The 24,309-nt window shown below is 59.3% G+C and overlaps 1 protein-coding gene across 1 annotated transcript in view; it reads left to right on the plus strand.

Annotated features, from left to right (window-relative positions):
* Positions 1 to 24,309, plus strand: part of GRIK1 (glutamate ionotropic receptor kainate type subunit 1) — a 120,952-nt gene that overhangs the window by 63,516 nt on the left and 33,127 nt on the right. Inside the window, 6 exon segments of the mRNA XM_070403807.1 lie at positions 3,135 to 3,302; positions 8,136 to 8,279; positions 17,402 to 17,509; positions 18,884 to 18,928; positions 18,930 to 18,998; positions 21,883 to 22,086. Coding sequence (XP_070259908.1) covers positions 3,135 to 3,302; positions 8,136 to 8,279; positions 17,402 to 17,509; positions 18,884 to 18,928; positions 18,930 to 18,998; positions 21,883 to 22,086 — 738 coding nt within the window.

Here is a 24,309-nt window from a genome sequence, read left to right on the forward strand (position 1 = left end):
ACTGAGAAATGTTTTTAAAAGTTGTAACACCCTAGATGTTGAGAGGTGACCAGATGAAGGGAGAATGGTTTGGGCTGTTTAACTCCTCAAAATGGTGTGATAGCTCTCATTCAATCAGTTTCAAAAGTCAGCCACACAGGCTCCGACCCCTCTCCACACACACACACACACATGCACACACACACACCCCACTTACACACACACACATGCACACACACACCCCACTTACACACACACACATGCACATACACATGCACATACACACGCACACACACATACCACTTACACACACACACACACCACTTACATGAGAAGGAAAACACAGCCCCAGCCTCCGCTCTAACCGTAAGGATGTGCTGACTGCGATCTCCTCGGACGCTGGGGGGTCGGTAAGGGTGCCATCTGCCCAGGACGCCTGGCGAGTGGGCTGGCAGGCGGGGAAATAAGGGATTCGGAACCAGGACCAGGCAGCGTCACACACAGGTCCTGGCTCGGGTGTGACGGAGGCCAGAGGGTGCAGAGGGCAGCGGGGGAGCTGTCACGTGACCGCTCTGGGCTTGGGCGGAGGTTCTGAGTCCACGTTTCTGGTCCCGTGGGCGTCCCTCCCCGTTGGCATCGCAGCCACTTCCTCGGTCGGAGAGTCAGGGACCTTAGAACCGTGTGGCTGCTCACACGCAGCCCCCCCACCGCCAGGGCCCCTGGGTTTGCTCCCGGCGGCCAGCCACCTGCCCCAGGATGTCCCAGCGACCCCAGCAGGACGCGCCCCGAAGCTCCGGTTCTGCCGAGACGTGAGAAGGAGGAGGAGCGAGGGGACCTCGGGAGGCTGGTTTTCCGGGGAGACCCCTGGGGAACGGACAGGTGTCCTCAGGTCTCGGTTTTCGTCCTCACTCCAAGGACGTTGAAGACCAGGCCTTGGATCCCCGCCCTCTCCCGGCGCAGAAGCTGGGTCGCAGGCCAGCCTGACCGCCCCACATTCGGTGGGTTCCTCTTAGCTCCCTGCGTCCGGGGGCTGCTGCACCACGAGGGACCCGTAGGCTCTGGAAGTTTCCGTCCCTCCTCTGGCTGCAGGAGCTCCTGCCGTTTACTGAGTGTGATAAAGGAATCGCTCGTTCCTGGGATTTAAATTTAAATTTGCTGATTTCAGCGTCTTCCCTTGGTTGGTCTGGGTGCCGCCCAGCTTTGCTTTCGCTCTCGCCGTTCTTCCCGTGAGCGTTAACAAAGCTTAGAGGGCGCCCCGCGGCGCAGGGGAGAGAAGGGGCAGCGCGAGGGCAGAGCGAGGGCAGAGCACCTGTCCTGACCCTGAGCTGGGCGCGGCGCTGAGCTCTCGGAGCTCTGGCCTCTGCTCCGGGTTCCCTGGGGAAGGGCAGCGGGTGAGAGCCCGTCAGACTCCCTCCTGCGCAGCCTCAGGGCTCCCACGCGACTCCTGCCCGTGGCCCCCTCACCTCGGACAACGGGCTGCCTTCCTCACCCAGTGACGTCACAGTAGGGCTTTTCTTAAATAGACTATTTTTTATTGATTTCAGAGAGGAAGGGAGAGGGAGAGAGAGAGAAACATCCATGATGAGAGAACCACTGGTCGGCTGCCTCCTGCGCGCCCCTCGCTGGGGATCGAGCCCGCAGCCGGGCATGTGCCCTGGACTGGATTTGCAGCCGGGACCCGCAGTCCGCAGGCCGACGCTCAGCCCCTGAGCCCATTGTTAGGGCTTTTACGGAAGCTTTTTCTGTGCAATGACACTTTGAAAGGTTGGTTTAGCCTTAAACGGGTTATGTGTTTTTAATCACACCGTTCACAGCCTGGCCTTTTTATAGAAAAGGTGAGGTTACCACCTGTGTCTATTTTAAATGTGAATCCACTCATGCACGTCCAGTTTGGCTCAGCCTCGTCTGTGATGGAAAACATGGGGGGCGCTCTTTTCCTGAGACCTTGCTGGGGGGGAGCGGGTTCTCCTGTGAAGACACCCCTCCTGCACACACGCACACACGCACACACACATGCACACGCACACACACACGCGCGCGCGCGCACACACACACGCACACACACACGAACGCACACACACACGAACGCACGCACGCACACACACCCGCACATACACACACCCGCACACGCACACATACACACTCACACATACACACACCCGCACACACACGCACACACGCACGCACGTACACACACTCACACATACACACACCCGCACACGCACACACACACACACAGGCACGCACGCGCACACACACATACACACACGCACACATACACTCACACACGCGCGCGCACACACACACTCACACACATGCGCGCACACACACTCACACACACGCGCACACACCGCACACGCACACACACGCACACAAACACACTCACACACACGCAGGTGCTCCCGCAGGTGCAGGGGAGCTTCTGTTCTCCCTGAAGAGGGGGATCTTTTGTTCCTCCTCCAAGCTGGTGCTGTGAGCACCGTCCCGCCCTCGCTGTGGGACGCGGGGGTTGGTGTCCTTCCCGCGGAGGGAACTTCCTGTCCAATGCTGGGCAGTTTCCAATCTCCCTCCTTTGAAGATGTGGGAGGTGAGATGGTCTTTCCTGGGGACCACGTGCCTCAGACCCCAGCTGCCTGATAAAATAAAGGCATTGCCGGCCGGCGTGGCTCATGGCTGAGCACCGACCTAAGAACCAGGAGGTCAGGGCTCGATTCCCGGTCAGGGCACAGGCCCGGGTTGTGGGCTCGATCCCCAGTGCGGGGCGTGCAGGGGGCGGCCGGTCCATGACTCTCCCTCTCCCTTCCTCTCTGAAATCAATTTAAATTTTTTTTTAATCTTTTCAATAGAATAAGACAAGGTATTGATCCAAAAGGACACAAAGACCCTGCCAGTCCCCGGGGAGGATCCTGGAAGCCGAGCCCCGGCTTCTCAGAGTCTCCCAGGCCGCCCAGGCGCCTGCGGGCTACCGGCAGCAGCTCCCGCGGGTTGCCCTGCCCTCGGGCTGCGGACAACGGACGGGACAGAGCAGCTTCCTGCCCGGGGGCGCCGCGTGGAAGCAGAGGGGCCGCGGGCGCCGTTTCGCTGGAGCCTGGCGGTTGCGATGTGTCCCTGACCGTGCAGCCGGGTCACGCTGACCCCTTGTCCTCCGCCCACAGGACATGTCGGCCCTGGACCTGGGGCCCTACAGGCACAGCGGGGTCAACATGACCGGCTTCCGGCTGCTCCAGGCCGACAGCCCCCGCGTGTCGTCCGTGGTGGAGAAGTGGGCCCTGGAGAGGCTGCAGGCCCCGCCCGCGCCCGGCCTGCTGGGCGGCGTGATGACGGTAAGGAGCCTGCGGTCGGCCCCGGGGGCGGGTCTGAGTTCCCGAGGGGCTCGGCTGAGAGTCCCGGTGCCTTCGGCCGCGGGAGAAGGTGGGATGGCCGGTGCCCTGGCTTGTAGGAGGGAGGAGAAGGAGCCCAGTGTGTCAAACACTGCTGTCTGGGCCCTGGCCCGTGTGGCGCAGTGGGTAGAGCGTGGGCCTTCGGACAGAAGGGTCCCGGGTTCGATTCTGGTCAAGGGCACATGACTGGGTTGCAGGCTCCTCCCCGGCTTGGGCCCTGGTCAGGGCGTGTGCAGGAGGCAACCAATCGATGTGTCTCTCTCATATTGATGCTTCTCTCTTTTACTCTCTCCCTGTCTCTAAAACTCAATGGGAAAATGTCCTCGGGTGAGGATTAATAAATAAACAAACAAATAACTGCTGTTTGGGGTTTTCTGACTGTACTGGTCTCGGATAAAAAACAGCTAAAAGCGTCGCTGCCACCGGCCACTGTCGGCCAATGGGGACCAAGCGGACACCAGGGGCGGAGAGTTCGCGCTGGAGTGACCTGGAGGAGCGGGCGGGAGGGAGCCGCCTGGGAAGGTCCAGCAGGACCAGGGCCTCCTGGCTTCTGCCCACCTCCCCATCCCGGGCGAGGACGCTCAGCGGGCAGAGCGGGGTCACACGTGGTGGCTGTGCACACGCTCCCCGCCCCCCACATGGTCCCCTTCCCCCCCCCGCCCCCCACATGGCCCCCCTTCCCCCCTCCCGCCCCCCACATGGCCCCCCTCCCCCCCAGTCACTCCGAGCCCCGTAGGGTACGGTGCCCCCGGAGCAGCAGGCGCCCGCCCGCCCCCCGCCCGCACGGAGCGCCTCTGCTGAGCAGAGATGGAGCGGCGTGTCCGTGTCTGAGCCGCGCTGACATCATCTGTCTTTCGTTGTCACCAGCCTCGGCGAGCCCTCCAAGGGGACTCCCTGAGACAGGAAATAGCAGCACGTCCTCTGTGAAGCAGCCTTCGGCGCAGGAGCAGTTTCATCTCGGGGAGAAGAGAGAGCAGGGCCCAGGCAGGCGATAGCGTTTCAAACTGGCGAGTGTCTCGCTCCTGTTCCCGTCGTCGGGACACACACGCTTGCCTCCAGGACGCAATTTACCGACAACGAGGACATCAGCGCAGAGAAATTAACTCGGGATGTTTTTTCTTTTTCTACTTGTTTTGATGAGGAACAAATTAAAGGAGAAACGAAGGGACGGTGGCTCTGGGTGGCCCCTGGCTGCTCCTCGGCCAGCTTCCCGGCGAGAGGGGCCTGCGGGAGACTGGCCAGCCCTTCGCTCCGGGCGCCTGGGGGGCCTGAGGCCGCGGAGGACGGAGCGGAGGGAGTGTCGGGGAGACGGGCTCTGCAGGGGGTGGCGGGGGCGAGGGTGCGGGAGGCACGTGCTGCTTTTCTCTTCTGTCCGGTTGCTAACTCCAATGAGTTCGAATATGTTTTAAGACCCTCTGTGCACCCCCCCCCCCAACCCCTCACCCCCGTCACAAGGCGAGAGCTCCCATCACTGTCACCTGCACTCGGGGGCACCACTGAGAGCAAAGGCAGGAGCAGTTTACGGCAAACCCGAGTCCTCGTCACGGGCGTGGCTGACTGACCCACAGGAGGGGTGCGTGGTCGTTGTGCTGAGCTACAGACAGTGTGTCCATCGATGAGGGAACCACAGGCGAGAGGCTGAGCCACGCAGGCCCCACGGAAGCAGGTCGGGTGTGAGGCCCTTGGGGACCCCTGCCATGACCTGGGCAGGCGCTGTCCTGCGGGGGGTGCATGGCAGAGCCGGTGCCCAGCCCAGTGGGTGGAGAGCCGGTGCCCAGCCCAGGGGGTGGAGAGCCGGTGCCCAGCCCAGGGGGTGGAGAGCCGGTGCCCAGCTCAGTGGGTGGAGAGCCGGTGCCCAGCCCAGTGGGTGGAGAGCCGGTGCCCAGCCCAGTGGGTGGCAGAGCCGGTGCCCAGCTCAGTGGGTGGAGGGACCCATTCTGCCTAGAGCTGGTGACTACGGTCTCACCTAAGAGAGAAAGAATAAAAATCATGTGATCCTCTCAATAGATGCAGAAAAATTTTTTGACAAAATTCAACATCCTTTTATGAAAAAAAAAACTCTCAACAAAGTGGGTACAGAGGGAACACACCTCAACACAATGAGGCCACATGTGACAAACCCAGAGCTAATCTTTTCCTCAGTGGTGACAACTGAAATCTTTTCCTCTAAGACAAGGATGCCCACTGTTGCTGTTATTATTCAACATAGAACTGGACGTCCTGACCTCAGCCGTCAGACAACGAGAAGAAGTACAAGCATCCAGGCTGGAAAGGAAAAAGCAAAACTGTCCTTATTTGCAGGTAACATGATGTTATATCTATTAAACCCCAAAGACTCCACCAAAAAGCTACTAGAACTAATACATTCAGTAAAATTGCGGGATACAAAAATTACGTTCAGAAATACGTCGCATTGCTGTACACTAACAGCAAATTGCCAGAAAGAGAAATGAAGAAGTTCCATTTACAAGTGCATCAGAAAGAATAAAATACCTAGAATAAAATTAATCAAGAAGGTGAGAGACCTGTACTCTGAAAACTATCGGACATTGGTGAAAGAAGTTGAAAAAAGACAAATAAATGGAAGGGTATACCATAGTCATGGATTGAAAGAATGCATAGCATTAAAATGTTATGAATCTGAACATTTTATCTGAAATGTTCAAAGCAATCTACAGATTCAATGCAATCCCTATGAAAATACCAGTGGCATTTTTTCACAGAACTAGAAAGAAATAATGACAAATTTTATAAAAGACCCTGAACAGCAAAAGCAGCCTTGAAAAAGAACAAAGTCGGAGGCGTCACGCTCCCTGATTTCAAAGTAAATGAACCACCCAGTGTGGTGCCGGCATAAAAACTGATCAATGCAACAGAACAGAGAGAGAGCCAGACGGGAACCCTCACTTATATGGACAATTACTCTCTGATAACGGAGGCAGGAATCTACAACGGGGAAGACAGTCTCTTCAATACATGGCGTTGGGAGCGCTGGCCCAAAGCAGACCGTCAGTAACACGCGTCTGATAAAGGCATCGCTGAACTGAGCAGACGCAGGAGTGAGTTTCTGCTAAGACTCATGACGTCAACGGAGAAATCTTCCTGTCGCCCTGAAGTCGTTTCATAAACGTTTAAAGAAATAAATGGGCGTATAAGTAAGAAATAGGCCTGTTTCATGAAGACAGAGATTATGCTAAAGTAATCGTATTATTTTGAGAATTTCCCGTAGACGGATCACGATTAATATTGAAGGAATGCCATCACTGTCATGGAATTGCCGTCCCTGGAATTACATGCATGTCCCCCGTCCCTCAGGGTGAACTTCCCTGCAGCCTTACCGTCATCTTTGCGTGCAGCACACACATGCACCGATGCCCGTATGAATATATTCGATGTTTAAAAGTTGAAAACCCATGTGTTTTTGCTCCCCGTCTACTGATCTCTTTTCCTCTTTAACATGTTAAACTATGAATCACTTATTAAAATCCCAGGAACTAAAAATACCTGCAAAGAATATTGTCATAAGTGTCACCACATTCAAATCTGAAAGTAAGAAGCCCAGTCCCGGTGCGAACATCTTGGCGCTGGACGTAAGACCCAGGGACTTCATTAAGGAAAAAACATGAACGTTAAAAAATAGGGTTAAAACTGAGTGAAGTAAGAAAAGTGTTACTGAGTCAATGACGTTCAAAAATAGTCAAACTCGTTATTTAAAAAGGCATTGAGGTTAGAAGAGAACATACCCATCATCCTTTCTCCGTCATCCCTTCACCACGTGTGGGTGTCTCTCGGACTGGCTTGGACTGGCTCAGCGTTGGCATTGGCGTTGGCGTTGGATGGACGGGATGGGGGCCGTTCTCCGCCGGGTCTTCCTCTGGTTGAGAGCCAAGTCCCGTCTGACCGATGCCGCACAGGGTCGTGGACGCCCCACACCTCAGCGGCCCCGCCTTCCGGCCCCTCAGGTGCATCCGAATAGGACGTTGTTGGCAGCCCTGCCTCACCTGGGGCACCTGCTGGGGGCCTGGCTCCCAGAGAAGCCGTCTTCAGTGTCCCTGGCTCATCCTGTGATGAAACACGATGGTCATGGAGATTCGGTGGAGATGGCAAGGCCTTTTGGGCTAAGCAAAGCCCAGCTCTGAGTCCTGGCTCTGTTCCCGAAGCACCCGCTACCCTTTACCCCTCGGACCCTCCGTGCTCGTCTGGAATCTGTACGACACGCCCAGGGCTGCCTCCAGGTAGGCCAGCCGCCCCACAGAGCCTCTGGCACGCGATCTATTCCAGTCGCTGACACCTGCTGTTTGCCAGCTCGTCAATAAGAGAAGGAAAAAGGCATCTGAGACTTGGAGGTAGAATCCACGTGTTTACAGGGACACGGGGCTTGGCTCCTCGTGGAGACCACGGTGGGCCTCGCCGGGACCGGTGGAACCCTGTCCAACAGGGCGACCCCAGGTGTGATTCCTCCACACACGGCCCTTCTCCGACCCCTTGTTCTCACTCAAAAGCGGGCAACTACTCGCTGGGACTCACCGTGGGCCGGCCTCAGAGCCCTCACCACCGCTGCTGCCCGGTTCCTGGCGTGCGAGGCTGTGAGGACGTGATGTCTGTGCTGCCTCCCCACCCTGGGTGTGGGGTGCTCCTCCCCACCTCCTGCTGCTCAGCACACTCACCCTCCCACCCCTGCTCCCTCGCCAGCACCCCCTTCCCCCCGCAAGCTCGGGTCCCGCGCGTGAAGGGAGTCGTGCAGGGGACTGAGCGCGCGCTGTGTGTCTCCCGCAGGCCGCGGTGGCGCTGATGTATGACGCTGTGCACGTGGTGGCCGTCGCCGCCCACCGGGCCGCCCAGCTGGCCGTCAGCTCCCTGCAGTGCCACCGACACAAGCCCTGGCGCCTGGGACCCAGATTCATGAACCTGATCAGAGAGGCAAGTGCCCATTCCTTCTGCAGCTCAGCCGGGTCCAGGGTCCATGGGGGGTGGGCCTTCGCATGCGCCCGGCTCCTGGGGATGTCGCTGGTCAAGGGCGTCCAGAACCACCAGGAGGTGTCCCGTGTGTTACTGAGATGTCCGGGCGCCACCTGATCGAAGCATTCACCCTCCCGCACTCCACGTGGCCCCAGCCGCCACTACCCCCCCTCCCCGCACTCCACGTGGCCCCAGCGGCCACTACCCCCCTCCCCCCGCTCCACATGGCCCCAGCGGCCGCTACCCCTCTCCCTACGCTCCACGTGGCCGCTGGCCCTCCGCGCTGACAAGCCCCCAAAGTGCTGCTCCGCGCCTGGTGAGTGGCTGTCCATCCCTGAAGGGACTGAGGCCGCCCCCATGCAGCCCATCACCCAGGGGTCCCCTGAGCCTGGGCTTGTGCCAGGCTGAACGAAAGGACCTTTCTGTGTCTCTCACATCGATGTTTCTCTCTCCTCCCCCCTCCCCTTCACTCCCTTCCCTTCCTCTCTCTCTGAAATCAATGGGAAAAATATCCTGGGTGAGGATTAACAAAACAAAACAAAAAAAAAAGGCACTTGTTGAACTGAACCCCAGGACCTAGAATCTCGCAAACTCTTGATGCCTCTCGGGGACCTAAAAGCTATGTAACTAGTTCCTAATTCCTCTGGACCGAGACAACTTGCCCATCAGGAGCGAGAAATTGTCTCCAAATGCCACGGCATGAGAGGCCCTGAGACGACGGCACAGACGCAGCGTCTGCCTGGGCTCTGCTGTGGAAGGTGATTTACTGGCTCTGTTTCGATGGCGTGAAGATGATGCGTTTGAATATGTAAACAGGACATTTAAATTCCAACTTTTAAAAAGCGGAGAGTAAAAGGTAAAATCCCCGGAGGCCCTTCTGTCTGCTTCGTATTCGACTGGGCTTGTGCTTCGTGGGTCAGCGTTGGGCGGCCGTGAACAGACGGGATTCGGGTGAAAAAATGCAGACAGGTCGGCTCTGACGCGACCTCATGTCCTTGACCCGCGGAGCGCGCTGCCCGCGGCCACAGCGGGGACCTGGCCGGGACTCCTGATCCTCCCGTTAACAACAACATTGGATCCGGCCGGGAATCAGGGAAGCGGCCCCTCTTTGTTGTTGTTGTTGGTTTAAATATATTTTTATTGATATTTAGAGAGAGAGGCAGGGAGAGAGAGAGGGAGATAGAAACATCAATGATGAGAGAGAATCCTGGACCGGCCGCCTCCTGCACGCCCCCCACTGGGGATCGAGTGGCCACCCGGGCCTGTGCCCTGACCGGGAATTGAACCGCGACCTCCTGGTTCCTAGGTCGAGGCTCAACCCCTGAGCCACGCGGCCGGGTGAAGAGCCCCCTCTTGGACGAGCGCCCACGGGTGTCTCTCGTTCTGCATCCCTCGCCCAGCACCACACCTGGCCCCTCCCACCTCCCGTCACCCCCCTCAGCTCAGCGCCTTCTCGTGTTCAGAACAAAGAGTGGGTTTCTCAGGTCCTCCCCTCAGTGCCCGGGGCGGCCCCCATCCAACCAGGCTAACTAGAGAAAGATATAAATTAAACCCATGTGGGATCCAAAGTTTTATCTTCGTGGACAAGGAGCATATTGATCAGCTATGAAGGCCATAATCTGATCAATGCGGCCCAAGTAACTGAGTCGTTCCAGACTGGGTGCTCTGATTCCAGGCTTCACCGCTCACATCACCTCCACCCTCGCCCACCCGCTGGGTCTCAGGTGGGTGTTCTCGCCCACGTAGTTGACTTGCAAATTCAGAACCCAATTCGTTACATTTGGACAAACAGGTCACCCCACGAACCAGCACAGAAGCAAAAGGGTTTATGCACAGAAAGCAGCCAGGTGCATGGTCTGAGACAAACCCCGAGGAAGTAACACGCTTCCCCAGTGAGCTCAGCATAGAAACAGTTAAAGTCAGCAGATGCAAAAGAATGAAACGCAGCCAGCAGAAGTGGAGTTGGAAATCAAATATTGGCAAGAAAAGCTATTATATCTTTAAATTATGCAGTGATCCATGCAAGCTGTTATTGCCAGATAATGGTTATAAACAACACACATGATTGTTAAAATAATTATAGATTGAACAGCTGAGCGTGTGGTAAATGCATCATTTCAGCTCCCGGAATAGCTGACTCTGAGGGAGTTATGTGGCCTAAAGGTCATGTTTATCGCTTCCTCCTTTGCTTAATGTTTATTTTCTCCCCGTTATGATGAAGACTTTAGCCTTGTTTTGAATTAGCTTCCCTGGGAACTGGCCTAAGACTGGAGACTGCCGGCGATCACCTTGCTTGGATGGAGGGTGAGCCTCGGGGTGTGTCGCTGGGCCTCACTCTGGGGGTGCGAGACGGTCACTGTGCAGGCGTCCACTTACAACAGCCACAGGACGGGCCGCCGTTAATTACAAACAAATAAAATAGCCCCGGCCAGTGCGGCTCAGTGGTTGAGCGTCGGCCTATGAGCCAGGAGGTCACAGTTCAATTCCAAGTCAGGGCACAAGCCCAGGTTGCGGGCTTGATCACCAGTGTGGGGTGTGCAGGAGGCAGCCAGTCCATGATTCTCTCTCATAGATGTTTCTCTCTCTCTCCCTCCCTCCCTCTCTGAAATCAATAATAAAAATATATTTAAACACAAGTAAAATAGTCCTCGTCGGTTTGGCTCAGTGGCTAGAGCATCGGCCCGAGGACCAATTCTGGTCAAGGGCACATACCTGGGTTGCAGGCTCCATCCCCGGCCCCGTCTGGTGCGAGCAGGAGGCAACCAAGCCATGTGTCTCTCTCACATGGACGTCTCTCTCTCCGTCTCTCCCCCTCCCTCCCACTTTCTCTAAACATCAGTGGAAAAATATCCTTGGATGAGGATTAACAACAACGAAACAAAACAAAACACAATTTATCACCTCAGTGAACGGCCCCGTTAACTCCTTCAGGGCCCAGAGCCAAGTGGGGTCAGACTTTTAAGATCCATAAAGTTCTTGCTCCGTTTTCTTTCCTCTTCACCATTTCCCCCAAGGAGCCTTCATCTCCCGATCCCCCTGTTGGTCATTCCCTGATAAAGTGTCGGCAAAATGAGAACGAGCTAAGTCAGCGAGTGCCTCCTCACGAGGACTCAGCAGGTGCTCGGAGGCCATTCCTTCCATGCGTGTTCACAGCCCGAAGGGGGTTCTGGCCTTGGAAAGCCTTCAAAATCCAAAGGAAATTCCCTTGGCCTCGGGCTGAGGAGGAAGAGCTGATCTTGGGGTGCAAACGAGCTGATCTGACGGCCCCTCCCTCCCTCCCACCACGTGGGCACCGTGGCCTGAGGCGGTGCCGGCACCAGCGCTGGAGCTGACCTTCTGGGTATAAATGTTGTAAGTTTTCTACTCGTTCTTTCGTTGGTTCCATGGTAAATAGAACTTGAAAGTTTACATCTCAGGACGAACAGGAGGAAGGGCAATGCCCTTAAGGAAGCCTCTTTTTTAAAATCCTTTCTAAACAGTCCACCCCTTTGCAAGTGAATTTTCTGACCCACCGTCCGGCAGGCGTGTGGCAGCATTCTCAGGCAGTGAGAGCGTCTGGGATTAAAATCTTCGCAGCAGAGAGTTGAAAAGTAAACACGTTTCTGAGTCAGTAGAGGAGGTGAGTGTGGTCAGGGTCAAATGTTTAAATATCTGTACGGTCACCGTCAGCTCCTGCAAGGGGTTTCGTTTCGAAGGAACAATGGAGACGGTACATGTGATCGCTGTCGACCTAATTTGGAGCCTGGATTACGTTTGCTCCGTGCGATGAGTTCCGTGTCTGCTTTGCGTCTGGCCGTTATTAGAAACGGAAACGGCGGTTTGCACCAGGCCACACGTCCTGCCACGGATCCAGTTGCCCTCACGTGCTCACACTCTAGCCACAGGGTTTGCCAGTGACACACTTTGAAAATAAAGACAGTGAATGAGGTTCTCTCTGGGGAAGGTGAGCTGAGCTTTAGGCGGTCGTTCCGAATCCATGTTCAGCCTGACAGGGTTCGTGTTTCACACATAAGGGGCAACATGCTGACTCCTCCGTGGCCCAGCTGACCAGCTAAATTATGCAAGTGCTTTTCATTCCTGCTGTCGGCATAATGTAGGTGTGAGTGTTTAATTTACCTTTATTGCTGAAATTATTACAGGTGTCTCCCTTCTCCCCCCTGACCCTCCTCCCCACTCTCGCCCCCGCCCCCGGCCCTCACCCCACTATTGTCTGTGTCCATGGGTTCAGCACATATTCATACGAGGTCTTTGGTTAATCCCCCACCTTCCCTCTGAGATTCGTCCGTCTATGGCGGGTTTCAGTGTCTCTGGCTCTATTTTGTTTGTCAGCTGGTCTTGTTCCCTGGATTCCACGTGTGGTGAGCTCCTGTGACGCTTGTCTTTCTCTGACTGGCTCGTTTGCTCAGCGTGACGCTCTCCAGGTCCCTCCTCGCTGCCTCACCGGGCGCGTCTGGCTCACCCTCGGGAGTGCGGTGTCTGTGCTCAGTGAGGTGGGTGCTGAGGCAGCACCTGCTGGGGATTCGGGCCAATTTCCAAACCAGACGGAGGGAGGGACAGGCAGCGATGCTCAGAGATGTTCACTCAGCATCTTCTCCTCTGGAAGGAGATGGGTGGCCGGTGAGGTGGACGGGTGCCCCGGGACCACGGGAGCTGCCACCTGCAGGGGGCCCTGCCCCAGGGACCGAGGGCGGCAAACAGGGCCGTCACCCAGGTGGAGCCACACAGTCTCCACCCCGGAGGTTAACCGAGACGGGCTCGTCTTTCCTCAGAATAATCTCACCCTCGGTGAGATCGCTTTTGCATCTTCCAGACTCGGCGGCAGCAGGGACTCTATGTTTTTATGGACGATTTTACCCAGAAATCCCTGTTCCTTGTCGTGCGCTCAGCACATCCATGCAGGTAGAGCAGCTGGGGAAGAGGGTGGGGAGCAGAGAAGGCACGTGGAGGCCACGGCTCTGCCCGGGACGCTGAGGAGGCCTCGCTCGGAGGAAGCACACGGCTGGAGGCTCGGGCGGGGCTGGAACGCACACAGTGCCCCGTGGAGGGGACACGGGGAGCCCCAAACGTACAAACACAGAACCAGAAAGAACCGGAACGAAGGCACCTTGGGTGGGGCCGGGCCGGGGTCGATTCCCAGAGGCACCGGGGGGCCTTGGAGGTCGGTGTGGCACCAGAACCATAGGGGGGGGGGGGCCTGTTTCTTCGGGGCACACAGAGGCGCTGAGAGGCTCCGAGACCCTTTCCTACGGCAGGGCCTCCCCGGGCTCTGGGCTGAGATGTTTCCCTGGGAACCACCTGCCAGACAGCGGCCGCCACGGCCACGCACGGCCACGCAGCTCGTCTCATCCTTTACCTTCAGGTTGTGGAGTTTCCGTAAACGTGGAATCGTCACTGAGCACTGGTTTCCCACGCGCCTGTTCTAACCCTAACGGAGTGAATGTGGGGGTTGCCATGAGCCTCCTATTTATCACATTTTAACAGAAAAAGAGCACAGTTTCCAGCAGATCCATGAAGATACTATTGTTCCTAAGAGGCCGTGTCTGCTTCAGAGCACACGCTCCTCCCAACAGCAGAGCCTGTCCTTCCGGCGCCGGCCGCTGGGAACGCCGAGTCGGGAAACGGGACGGAGCCGCCCATTTTCCGTCTCTTGGCCGTCAGACGTATGTGATGGGAGAAAAGAAGCCGTGCCCAGCGGCCGGCGTGGCTCAGGGGCTGAGCATCAACCTACGAACCAGGAGGTCACGGTTCCATGTCCAGCCAGGGCACAGGCCCGGGTTGTGGGCTCGGTCTCCAGTGGGGGGCGTGCAGGAGGCAGGCGGTCCATGATTCTCTCTCATCACTGATGTTTCTATCTCTCTCTCCCTCTCCCTTCCTCCCTGAAATCAATATATATATATATATAGAGAGAGAGAGAGAGAGAGAGAAAGAGAGAGGGTGAGGGTGAGAGAGAGAGAGAGAGAGGTCTGAGGCGGAGTTGAAGTGAAAGCGTTTCCCGAACAGGGACAAGACTCTCAGCATCCTCTCAGCCACGTCCCCGTCACTGCCCCTGGGCACCTCCTGCTGCACGGCCGGCCCAGTGCGACCAGAACCAACAGGGCGCAGCGTCGTCTGAACGCGATGTTCCCGCCTCGTCCCGGGGGATGGGCTCCTTGTGCAGCACGTCCGGGACCCGTCATTGGCTGTTCACCTGATCGATCTGCATTGGTGACTGATCAGTGCTTATCAGCACTGAGTTTGCAAAAGAAAAAGAACAGACAGAAAGGCTCTTCCAGGGACAGGGAGCAGGGAGATGCGGTAACTGGGGGGGACCTGGCTTTGGAGGTCACAGCGGATCTGAGTTCAGTGAGAAGCAGACGGAGTCTCTGCAGCTGTTTCAGGCAGGAGGGGAGCTGGGAAATGAAATGAAATGAAGGACCTTTTGCCCCGGGGATGAGCGGGGGGTGGGGGGGGGGGGGGAGAGAGAGGAGGGGTGACACGTTGACTGGAGCCCTAAGTGAAGGGATGAAACGACACACAGACCCGCAGCGACGCCGTGGACACGGAAGTAGCTCCTGCCTGGCCGGGGGCCCTGCCCTGAGCGGGGCCATGAGAGTAAACCTTCGAGTCTGCACTTTCCCGGCCGTCAGCTCTGGACAACACGCCCAGTGGCTCTCAGCGCGGCCCCAGCAAGAACACGCGCCTTCAGGCAAAGCTTCCAGAAAACCCTGCAGAACGTAGTGAAGGGAACCCCTCCTTCTAACAGATCCGGGCGTGAGGAGGAGCGTGAAGGAGGCGCCCGAAACAGACTTGGTCCGACCCCTAAGGCACCGAGACTCCCACAGGCTGTGTCAGACAGTGCCCGCTCCCAAGAGATGCCGTGAGCCCAGTGCCCGCTCCCAAGAGATGCCGTGAGCCCAGTGCCCGCTCCCAGGAGATGCCCTGAGCCCAGTGCCCGCTCCCAGGAGATGCCCTGAGCCCAGTGCCCGCTCCCAGGAGATGCCCTGAGCCCAGTGCCCGCTCCCAGGAGATGCCCTGAGCCCAGTGCCCGCTCCCAGGAGATGCCCTGAGCCCAGTGCCCGCTCCCAGGAGATGCCCTGAGCCCAGTGCCCGCTCCCAGGAGATGCCCTGAGCCCAGTGCCCGCTCCCAGGAGATGCCCTGAGCCCAGTGCCCGCTCCCAGGAGATGCCCTGAGCCCAGTGCCCGCTCCCAGGAGATGCCGTGAGCCCAGTGCCCGCTCCCAGGAGATTCCCTGAGCCCAGTGCCCGCTCCCAGGAGATGCCCTGAGCCCAGTGCCCGCTCCCAGGAGATGCCGTGAGCTCAGTGCCCGCTCCCAGGAGATGCCATGAGCCCAGTGCCCGCTCCCAGGAGATGCCTAAGCCCAGTGCCCGCTCCCAGGAGATGCCGTGAGCTCAGTGCCCGCTCCCAGGCGACACCCTGAGCCCAGTGCCCGCTCCCAGGAGATGCCATGAGCCCAGTGCCCGCTCCCAGGAGATGCCTAAGCCCAGTGCCCGCTCCCAGGAGACACCGTGAGCCCAGTGCCCACTCCCAGGCGACACCCTGAGCCCAGTGCCCGCTCCCAGGCGAAGCCGTGAGCCGAGGCAGCAGGTCAGCCATCGCCCCGAGAACGGGAGGCGCCCCGTCCTGTTGCCGCTGTAACAGCGCCCCGACCTCAAGCGTGAGCGGGTGCGGACTGAGCGGCGGGCGCGGGCCCGGGAGGTGCTTCTGCTGGGGAACCACAGAGCCCCAGGTTGTGCTGGGGACGGAGCCGCAGTCCAGGCTCGGACAGGCTGCGTGGAGCTGACGGGACGGGAGGTGGAGGAGCGCAGTCAGTGCTGCCGACGTCAGCGCTCTCGGTGTGCCGGTGCCGGTGCCGTGTGCGTCTCGGGGGTCCTGCTGGGCGGACGTGGGAGCTGAGGGACCAGCTGCAGGTTGGGCGCCGGCCTGACCTCACACCGCAGCCCCGTGGCCACCGCCTGCTCCCCGCACCCCCCTCCCGGCCGGGGACACGGTGAGACCGCCTGGCTCTCCGCTCCGTCTCACAGGCTCCGAGGCCTTCCGGTCAGTCAGGAGGGAGAGAAACAGCTCAGGGTACACAGGGGGCCCAGTTCCCCTCACCCTCGCTGTGAGTGAACCCCACTTGGACAGGGCCCCCCAACATCACGTAAGGACGAAGCCCCAGCGCCTGCGGGTCCACCGCGTTCTGTGGAACGAAGCCACCGGAGCCGCCGAGTGCGTGGGACGGGCGGGCTGCCGGGAGGCGGGCTCTTAAACAGGCTAGTACGTGGGGTAGACTGAACAGCAGCCCCCAAAAGACACCCCCAAACCCCCCAAACCTGTACATGTCTCCTCAGGGGCAGGAAGGACTGCGTGGATGAGTCAGCGAAGAGCTGGGAGGTGGGAGACTTTCCCGGACTGTCGCCCTCCCTGCAGCCCCGGGGGAGGTGGCCCTGGCACAGGGGGGGGATGTGAGCCCAGAGGCAGATGCGGGAGGGACGCAGCGCCCCCCCCCCCCCCGCCCAGGGCAGCCAGAGCAGGAGGAGGCGGGAGAGCCGGCTCCCTGAGTCCCGCAGGGACACTCCCCGGCACTGGATTCGCCCGGTGATACCGATTTGGAGGTTCTTCTGGCTCCAAAACAGAACAGATCTGGATGTCTTAAGCCACCGAGCGCTTTTGCTAGCGCAGCCCGCCCGGGAAGCTGACAGAATGTCCACGTGACGCTGGAAGGCCTAGGTCACCCCAAAAAGCACCCTAACCACTGAGCTCGCCTCACTGAGCTGCACTGTTTCACAGAGAAACATAAGGGGGGCTCCCCGGGAGTCGGACCGTGGGAAGTGGGTCCTGTGGCCTCAGAGACGTGGGGCTCGCTGTGGGCACTGCCGGGCGGTCACTGGGGCGGCCGGTGGGGTTGGCCCGTTACAGGCTGGGGTTGGCCTGTGAGAGGACAGATCCAGGAGCTGTGTCACCGGAGTGCGAGCTACCGGCTCGGCTCGCTGACTCGGCCACGGGCTGTGACCGAGTTGGAGCAGGACCTGGCGGGTGGCGAGCACTTCAGGGTGACGGTGTCGGGACTGGGCAGTGTGATGACCGCGCCCTCCTCCCCGCAGGCCCAGTGGGACGGCCTGACCGGGCGCATCGCCTTCAACAAGACGGACGGCCTGAGGAAGGACTTCGACCTGGACATCCTCCGTCTCGGGGAGGGAGGCACCGAGAAGGTAACCCGACGGCGGAGCCGCAGGAGGAAACGGAAGGCAGGGCCGACGCATGTCCACGCGAGCCCAGTCCGGGGGGCGGCGTCCGGCGTCTCCCAGGCCTCCTGCCTCATGGACGGAGGCTGACGCCATTCTCAGGGCACAGGGTCAGCAGCAACGCATGAGCTTGTAGAGCCGCGGCTCATGTCGGGCTTCGCATCACCCGACGGGGTGTCCCTGGCCCGTTCCTCACGGGATTAAAAAGTGAGTTTAGACTGAAGTCAGGGGCTTCCCCGTTTAGCTTTGGAGGGGTGACCACCGTGACCCAGAATTCAGTGTTGGCTCACCCCCCCCCCCCCCCCCCCCCCCCCCCCCCCCGCCCAGTGAGGCTGGTGCTGGAGGGACACCGTGAAGGAGACAGGAGCTCCGCGGAGCGAACCAGCTCTGCCTCCTTCATTTTGGGGGGGAAGACGCCCTACATGTATTTTAATGGTGGAATCTGGTTTTAGGGTTGGGTCCGTTGTAATTCTCAATCTCTCAAAGCTTAAAGTTCCGTTTAGTTACTACTTAGAGCAATTTAAATGTAACTATTTAGTTATCTATATAGAAAGAGCCAGGGCCGTCACGTCCGAAACAGCCGAACGGACGACCGAACAGGCTGAGGAGGGCGACCAGGCCGGCAGGGGGGGGCAGTTAGGGGTGATCAAGTCAGCAGGCAGAGGTGGTTAGGGGTGATCAAGCTGGAAGGGGGGCCCCCTTTCTCCCCCTCCCCCTCCCCCCTCTCTCCCTCTCCCCCTCTCTCTTCCTCTCTTTCTCTGTTCACGCCTGTGGCCTCCAGTGCCTAGACCAGGGCCTGGCAGGTGGGCTGAGCACCTATTGGAAGAAACGCTGATGCTCATGGAAGAAGAGAATTCTTCACTTAAAAGTAATAAGTTCAGCCCGGCCCGGGGCTCGGGGCTGAGCACCGACGTGTGAAGCAGGAGGTCAGGGCGCCCGGGTGCGGGCTCATCCCCAGTGGGGGGCGCAGGAGGCCCCGATGGATCCATGGGCCTCTCTCCTCATGGATGTTTCTCTCTCTCCCTCCCTCTCTGAAACCAATAAAAACATATTCATAATAATAGTAACAATGAATTTAATAAATAAAAACGAAAAGGCCTCCCAGCCTCCCCCTCAGAGGCTCAGGTTCCCTGTCCAGTCGCTGCTTGTCTGTCCGTCCGTCCATCTGTCCATCTGTCTGTCTGTCCGTCTGTCCGTCTGTCCGTCTGTCCCTGGTCTCTCTTTCCCATGTCAGCAGCTCCCGAGGCGCCCATGCTGCTGCGGACGGAGCTCGGGGCCGGGTCGCGGGGCCCCTCCTCCGCCGAGGGCCGCCCGGGCTCAGCCTCCCGTGTGTCCGTGCAGATCGGCGCCTGGAACCCCCACCGCGGCCTCCACCTGCGGGACACGAGCAGAGAGCCGGCCCCCCCGCCTCGGCGCCGCGCTGGCCAACCGCACGCTCATCGTCACCACCATCCTGGTGAGGGGCTCCCTGTGTCCGTCCGGGCCTTCCCAGACCCCCCACCTCCAGGGGCTCCCTGTGTCCTTCTGGGCCTCCCCAGACCCCCCACCTCCAGGGGCTCCCTGTGTCCGTCCGGGCCTTCCCAGACCCCCCACCTCCAGGGGCTCCCTGTGTCCGTCCGGGCCTTCCCAGACCCCCCACCTCCAGGGGCTCCCTGTGTCCGTCCGGGCCTTCCCAGACCCCCCACCTCCAGGGGCTCCCTGTGTCCGTCCGGGCCTTCCCAGACCCCCTCCTCCAGGGGCTCCCTGTGTCCATCCGGGCCTAACCCAGACCCCCCACCTCCAGGGGCTCCCTGTGTCCGTCCGGGCCTCCCCAGACCCCCTCCTCCAGGGGCTCCCTGTGTCCCCTCCCACCCAGACCCCCACCCCTACCTTCAGGGGCTCCCTGTGTCAGTCCGGGCCTAACCCAGACCCCCTCCTCCAGGGGCTCCCTGTGTCCGTCCGGGCCTAACCCAGACCCCCAACCTCCAGGGGCTCCCTGTGTCCGTCCGGGCCTAACCCAGACCCCCCACCTCCAGGGGCTCCCTGTGTCCGTCCGGGCCTTCCCAGACCCCCTCCTCCAGGGGCTCCCTGTGTCAGTCCGGGCCTAACCCAGACCCCCTCCTCCAGGGGCTCCCTGTGTCCCCTCCCACCCAGACCCCCAACCTCCAGGGGCTCCCTGTGTCCCCTCCCACCCAGACCCCCACCCCCACCTCCAGGGGCTCCCTGTGTCCCCGCCATGCCAGCAGCTCTGTCTGCAGATCCAGGGTTTGTCTGTTTGTTAATGTATTTTATTGATGTCAGAGAGGAAGGGAGGGGAGAGGAGAGAGAAGCATCGGTGATGAGAGTCACGGATCCCGCCTCCTGCCTGCCCCCCACCGGGGATGGAGCCCGCGCCCCGGGCCTGTGCCCTGACGGGATCGAACCGGACCTCCTGGTTCACAGGTCAGAGCTCAACCACTGAGCCACCCGGCCGGCCCAGATGTCCAGTTTGACGGCGACACTGAGGGCACAGTGGGTCCCTGTGTGGGAGGAACTACCAGCTGCCCCCCCCCACCCCGCCCCCCAGTGGGCCGGGCTCTCTGGCTGCCAATTGGCTTCAACCAGCGAGGCTGTGACCAGATGCCAGGGGAGGGGAGCCACGGAAGAGCAGCTTCCCTGCCTCTGGTTTTGTCAGAAATCTGTCCTCCCCCGGCCCCGCCCCTCCGTGATCCAGCCTCCAGGCCCCGCCCACCGGGACCCCAGGCCCCGCCCCTCCATGATCCAGCCTCCAGGCCCCGCCCACAGGGACCCCAGGCCCCGCCCCTCCGTGATCCAGCCTCCAGGCCCCGCCCACCGGGACCCCAGGCCCCGCCCCTCCATGATCCAGCCTCCAGGCCCCGCCCACCGGGACCCCAGGCCCCGCCCCTCCATGATCCAGCCTCCAGGCCCCGCCCACCGGGACCCCAGACCCAGGCTTGCCCCGCCCCCTCAGCCTGAGTGGCACCACCTCCTGGTAAGGCGGGTCCCAGGGGCGGCACCCTCTCTCCCCTGCATCCTGGGCCCCCCCCCCCCGCCCCCCCCACTCCTGGGCAAGTGGCCCTTTATTTTCACTCCTCAAAGCCCAGGTGAGGGCACCTCCCGCTTCCTGTTGGAGCGCCAACCGCACACCTGTCCAGCCGTTGTACCTGCCAGGTGCCCCCCGCTTCCCAGCCCCCCACCCCGCACCTCCCCCCCAATCCCAGCCCTGACCCCCGGGATCCGGGGCAGGAGCCGCCACGTCTAGAATCGTCACCTCCTGCTCGTTGGACCCAGTCCCTCATGTCGGGCTGTTTATTTCTGAAGCCGCAGACTCGTGAGGCTTGTTCGTCTCGCTGTGGCTGCGGCTTTTCCCTCCGCTGCCTCTGGACACAGCTCTGTGCCTGTTGGGGTTCGAGGGTGAACCTCGGCGGGGCCCACGCAGCTGGGAAGTAACAGGACGTGCCGGTAGCAGAGGAGCTAACAGACGTTTACAAAATAAAGCGACACTTGGATCAGCCAAGTGAGACTTCAGGTTTCAATCACCAAGAAAGGCCCGTTATTCGTAGGAGACGAGCTTTGTCATTGAAGCATGGGATTGGCAGGTGTGAGATTTCAGGTGAGTCGATGAAGAAAACGAAGCTGATGATTTAAAAAGACAGAAAGGCTCAGAGTAAGACGCCCTGAAGGAAGCCAAGCAAATACCCAGAGGAGGGGAGACACTGAGGTGGAACTGAGCCCAGAGGAGTCAGAACAGCCAGGACGTTTGAAGCAGAGATTTCTCAGCCGATTCACACTCACCCGTGGGCAGGGCGGCTCTTAGATGAAAGCCAGGAGGGTGGGCGGGTGGCGCCCAGGAGGGCGGGTGTGGGTCCAGTCTGCCCCACGGCCCCTGCCCGACCCTAGGGGACGTGACCACTCAGGTCCCCTCACACCTTTGACTCAAATGTCAGGTAAAGAGAGAGGAGGGGGCCCGGTGGGGCTCAGGGGCTGAGCATCGGCCTGTGAGCCAGGAGGTCAGGATTGGATTCCGGGTCAGGGCACATTCCTGGGTTACGGGCTCCATCCCCTGTGGGGGGCGTGCAGGAGGCAGCCGATCCGTGATTCCCTCTCATCATCGATGTCTCTCTCTCCCTCCCCCTCCCTTCCTCTCTGAAATAATAAAGGTATCTATAACAATAAAATAAATAAAGAGCCAAGGGAAAGACATAATAGGTGAGAATACGGGGAGCAGGCTCAGGGGGGCGGGAGGTGGGTGGTGGGTGCGGCCGCCCTGTCTCCGAGTCACTGAGACTCTGGCCGCTGGCAGGGATGGCGCTGGCGGGGCTCTGCCTCCTGTGACCCCGCCCCGCCCGGTCTGTCCGCAGGAGGAGCCCTACGTGATGTACAGGAAGTCGGACAAGCCCCTGTTCGGAAACGACAGGTTCGAAGGGTACTGCCTGGACCTTCTGAAGGAGCTGTCCGCCATGCTGGGCTTCATTTACGATGTCAGACTCGTCCCCGACGGCAGATACGGGGCCCAGGACGACCAGGGCGAGTGGAACGGGATGGTCCGGGAGCTGATAGACCACGTAAGCCCCCCTGCCCCTCGGTGCCGACGCCGGGAAGCGCAGTGAGAAGTGAAAGGAGGGAGATGGCCGTGTCGGGGTCAGAAGAAACAGGTCATTCTTTTATCATAGAAACTAGAGGCCCGGTGCACAAAAATTTGTGCACTTGGGCGGGGGGGGGGGGGGTCCCTCAGCACGGTCTGTGCCCTCTCGCAGTCTGGGACCCCTCGGCGGATGACCACCTGCTGGCTTAGGCCTGCTCCCCGGGGATTAGGCCTAAGCTGGCAATCAGACATCCCTCTGGCAACCCGGGAGCCCTCGGGGGATGTCCACTTGCCAGCGGGGAGCAGGCCTAAGCTGCAGTTGGACATCCTTAGTGCTGCTGAGGAGGCAGGAGAGGCTCCCACCACCACCGCTGTGCTGGCAGCCATCAGCCTGGCTTGTGGCTGAGCAGAGCTCCCCCATGTGGAAGCGCACTGACCACCAGAGGGCAGCTTCTGCATTGAGCGTCTGCCCCCTGGTGGTCAGTGTGTGTCATAGTGACCAGCCATTCCCAGTCTTTCTGCTGTTAGGGTCAGTTTTCATATTACCCTTTTACTATATAGGATAGAGGCCTGGTGCACGGGTGGGGGCCGGCTGGTTTGCCCTGAAGGGTGTCCTTGATCAGGGTGGGGGTCCTGCTGGGGTGCCTGGCCAGCCTGGGTGAGGGGTTGATGGCTGTTTGCAGGCTGGTCAAGCCCCCCCAGTGGGGACCCTCACCCCATGGAGGTTTGGCCGGCCTGGGTGAGGGGCTGATGGCTTTTTTCAGGCTGGCCACACCCCCTTTAGGGTGGGGGGGTCCCCACTGGGGTGCCTGGACAGCCTGGGTGAGGGGCTGAGGGCCGTTTTCAGGCTGTCTAAGCCTGCCAGCGACAGAAGCTCCCAGCCTCTCCTTTTTTTCTTTTCTTTCTTTTTAATCTGGGATTTATTTACCTTCTATAATTGAAACTTTGTAGCCTTGAGAGGAGCTCGGAGCCAGCCAGGGCGGGCGGGAGGGAAGCCTCCTGCTCGCTCCAGCTCCATGGCCACTGCCTGCTGAAAGCAGGTATCTGGGGTTTATTTACCTTCTATAATTGAAACTTTGTTACTTTGAGTGGAGCTCAGAGCCGCCGCGGCAGGCGGGAAGCTTGGGTTCCTCCATCATTGGGGCAACCAAGCCTCCTGCTTGCTGCAGCTCCGTGGCTGCCGGCTGCCATCTTGGTTGGGTTAATTTGCATATAGTCTCTCTGATTGGCTGGTGGCCATGGCTTAAGGCGTAGCGAAGGTACGATCAATTACCATGTTTGTCTATTATTAGATAGGATGGTTTTAAAAGTAAAAGTAGGAGAAAACCTGGGAATAGTGTTTGCTTCGTTGGAGGCAGGCGAGGATGAGGATGGAAGGCGGAGTGTCTGGGCCGTCCTTCGCCTGGAGAGCAAACCTGGTGACTCTTACATTCAGTTCAGAGTTCTGACGTTCGCAGCTCAGAGTCATGCCTCCTCTTGTCAACAGATCTCAGGCCCAAGCTGCTCATTCTGTGCCTTTCTCTCATGCTCTCTGTATTTTTTTTTCTTAAATATATTTTTATTGATTTCAGAGAGGAAGGGAGAGGGAGACAGGGAGAGAGAAACATCCATGATGAGAGAGACTCATCCATCGGCTGCCTCCTGCACGCTCCCTCCTGGGGGTCGAGCTCGCAACCCGGGCCTGTGACCTCCTGGTTCATAGGCTGACGTTCAGTCACTGAACCGCACCGGCCAGACACGTGCTCTTTTTAAAGACATCATTCTGCAGCTTTTCTGTTCGTTCAGTTCCAGAACGTACGTGTGTCTGGGTCTGTCTGCCTGTCTGTCTGTGGGTATGTCCTACCTTCTGGTTTCTGTTCCCTAAAAGAATATTCTTTCGTAACCACAACCGCGTGAACCAGTGGTTCTCAACCTTCCTAATGCCGCGACCCTTTAATACAGTTCCTCATGTGGTGGTGACCCCCCAATTTCATTGTTACAAATTGAACATAATTAAAGCATAGTGATTCATCACAAAAACAATATGGAATTATATATGTGTCTTCCGATGGTCTTAGGCTACTCCTGTGAAAGGGTCGTTCGACCCCCAAATGGGTCGCGACCCACAGGTTGAGAACTGCTGGCATGAGCCCTCCCGTGGTATCGCAGAGCCGGTGGTCACGGAATAGGGGTCGGTGGCCCCGGGGAGGGCGGGCACCTGCCC

The sequence above is a fragment of the Myotis yumanensis genome, unplaced genomic scaffold (assembly GCF_028538775.1).
Source record: "Myotis yumanensis isolate MYYU_CA2020_CCGP unplaced genomic scaffold, mMyoYum1.0.hap1 SCAF_2, whole genome shotgun sequence".
Classification (NCBI taxonomy): Eukaryota; Metazoa; Chordata; class Mammalia; order Chiroptera; family Vespertilionidae; genus Myotis; species Myotis yumanensis.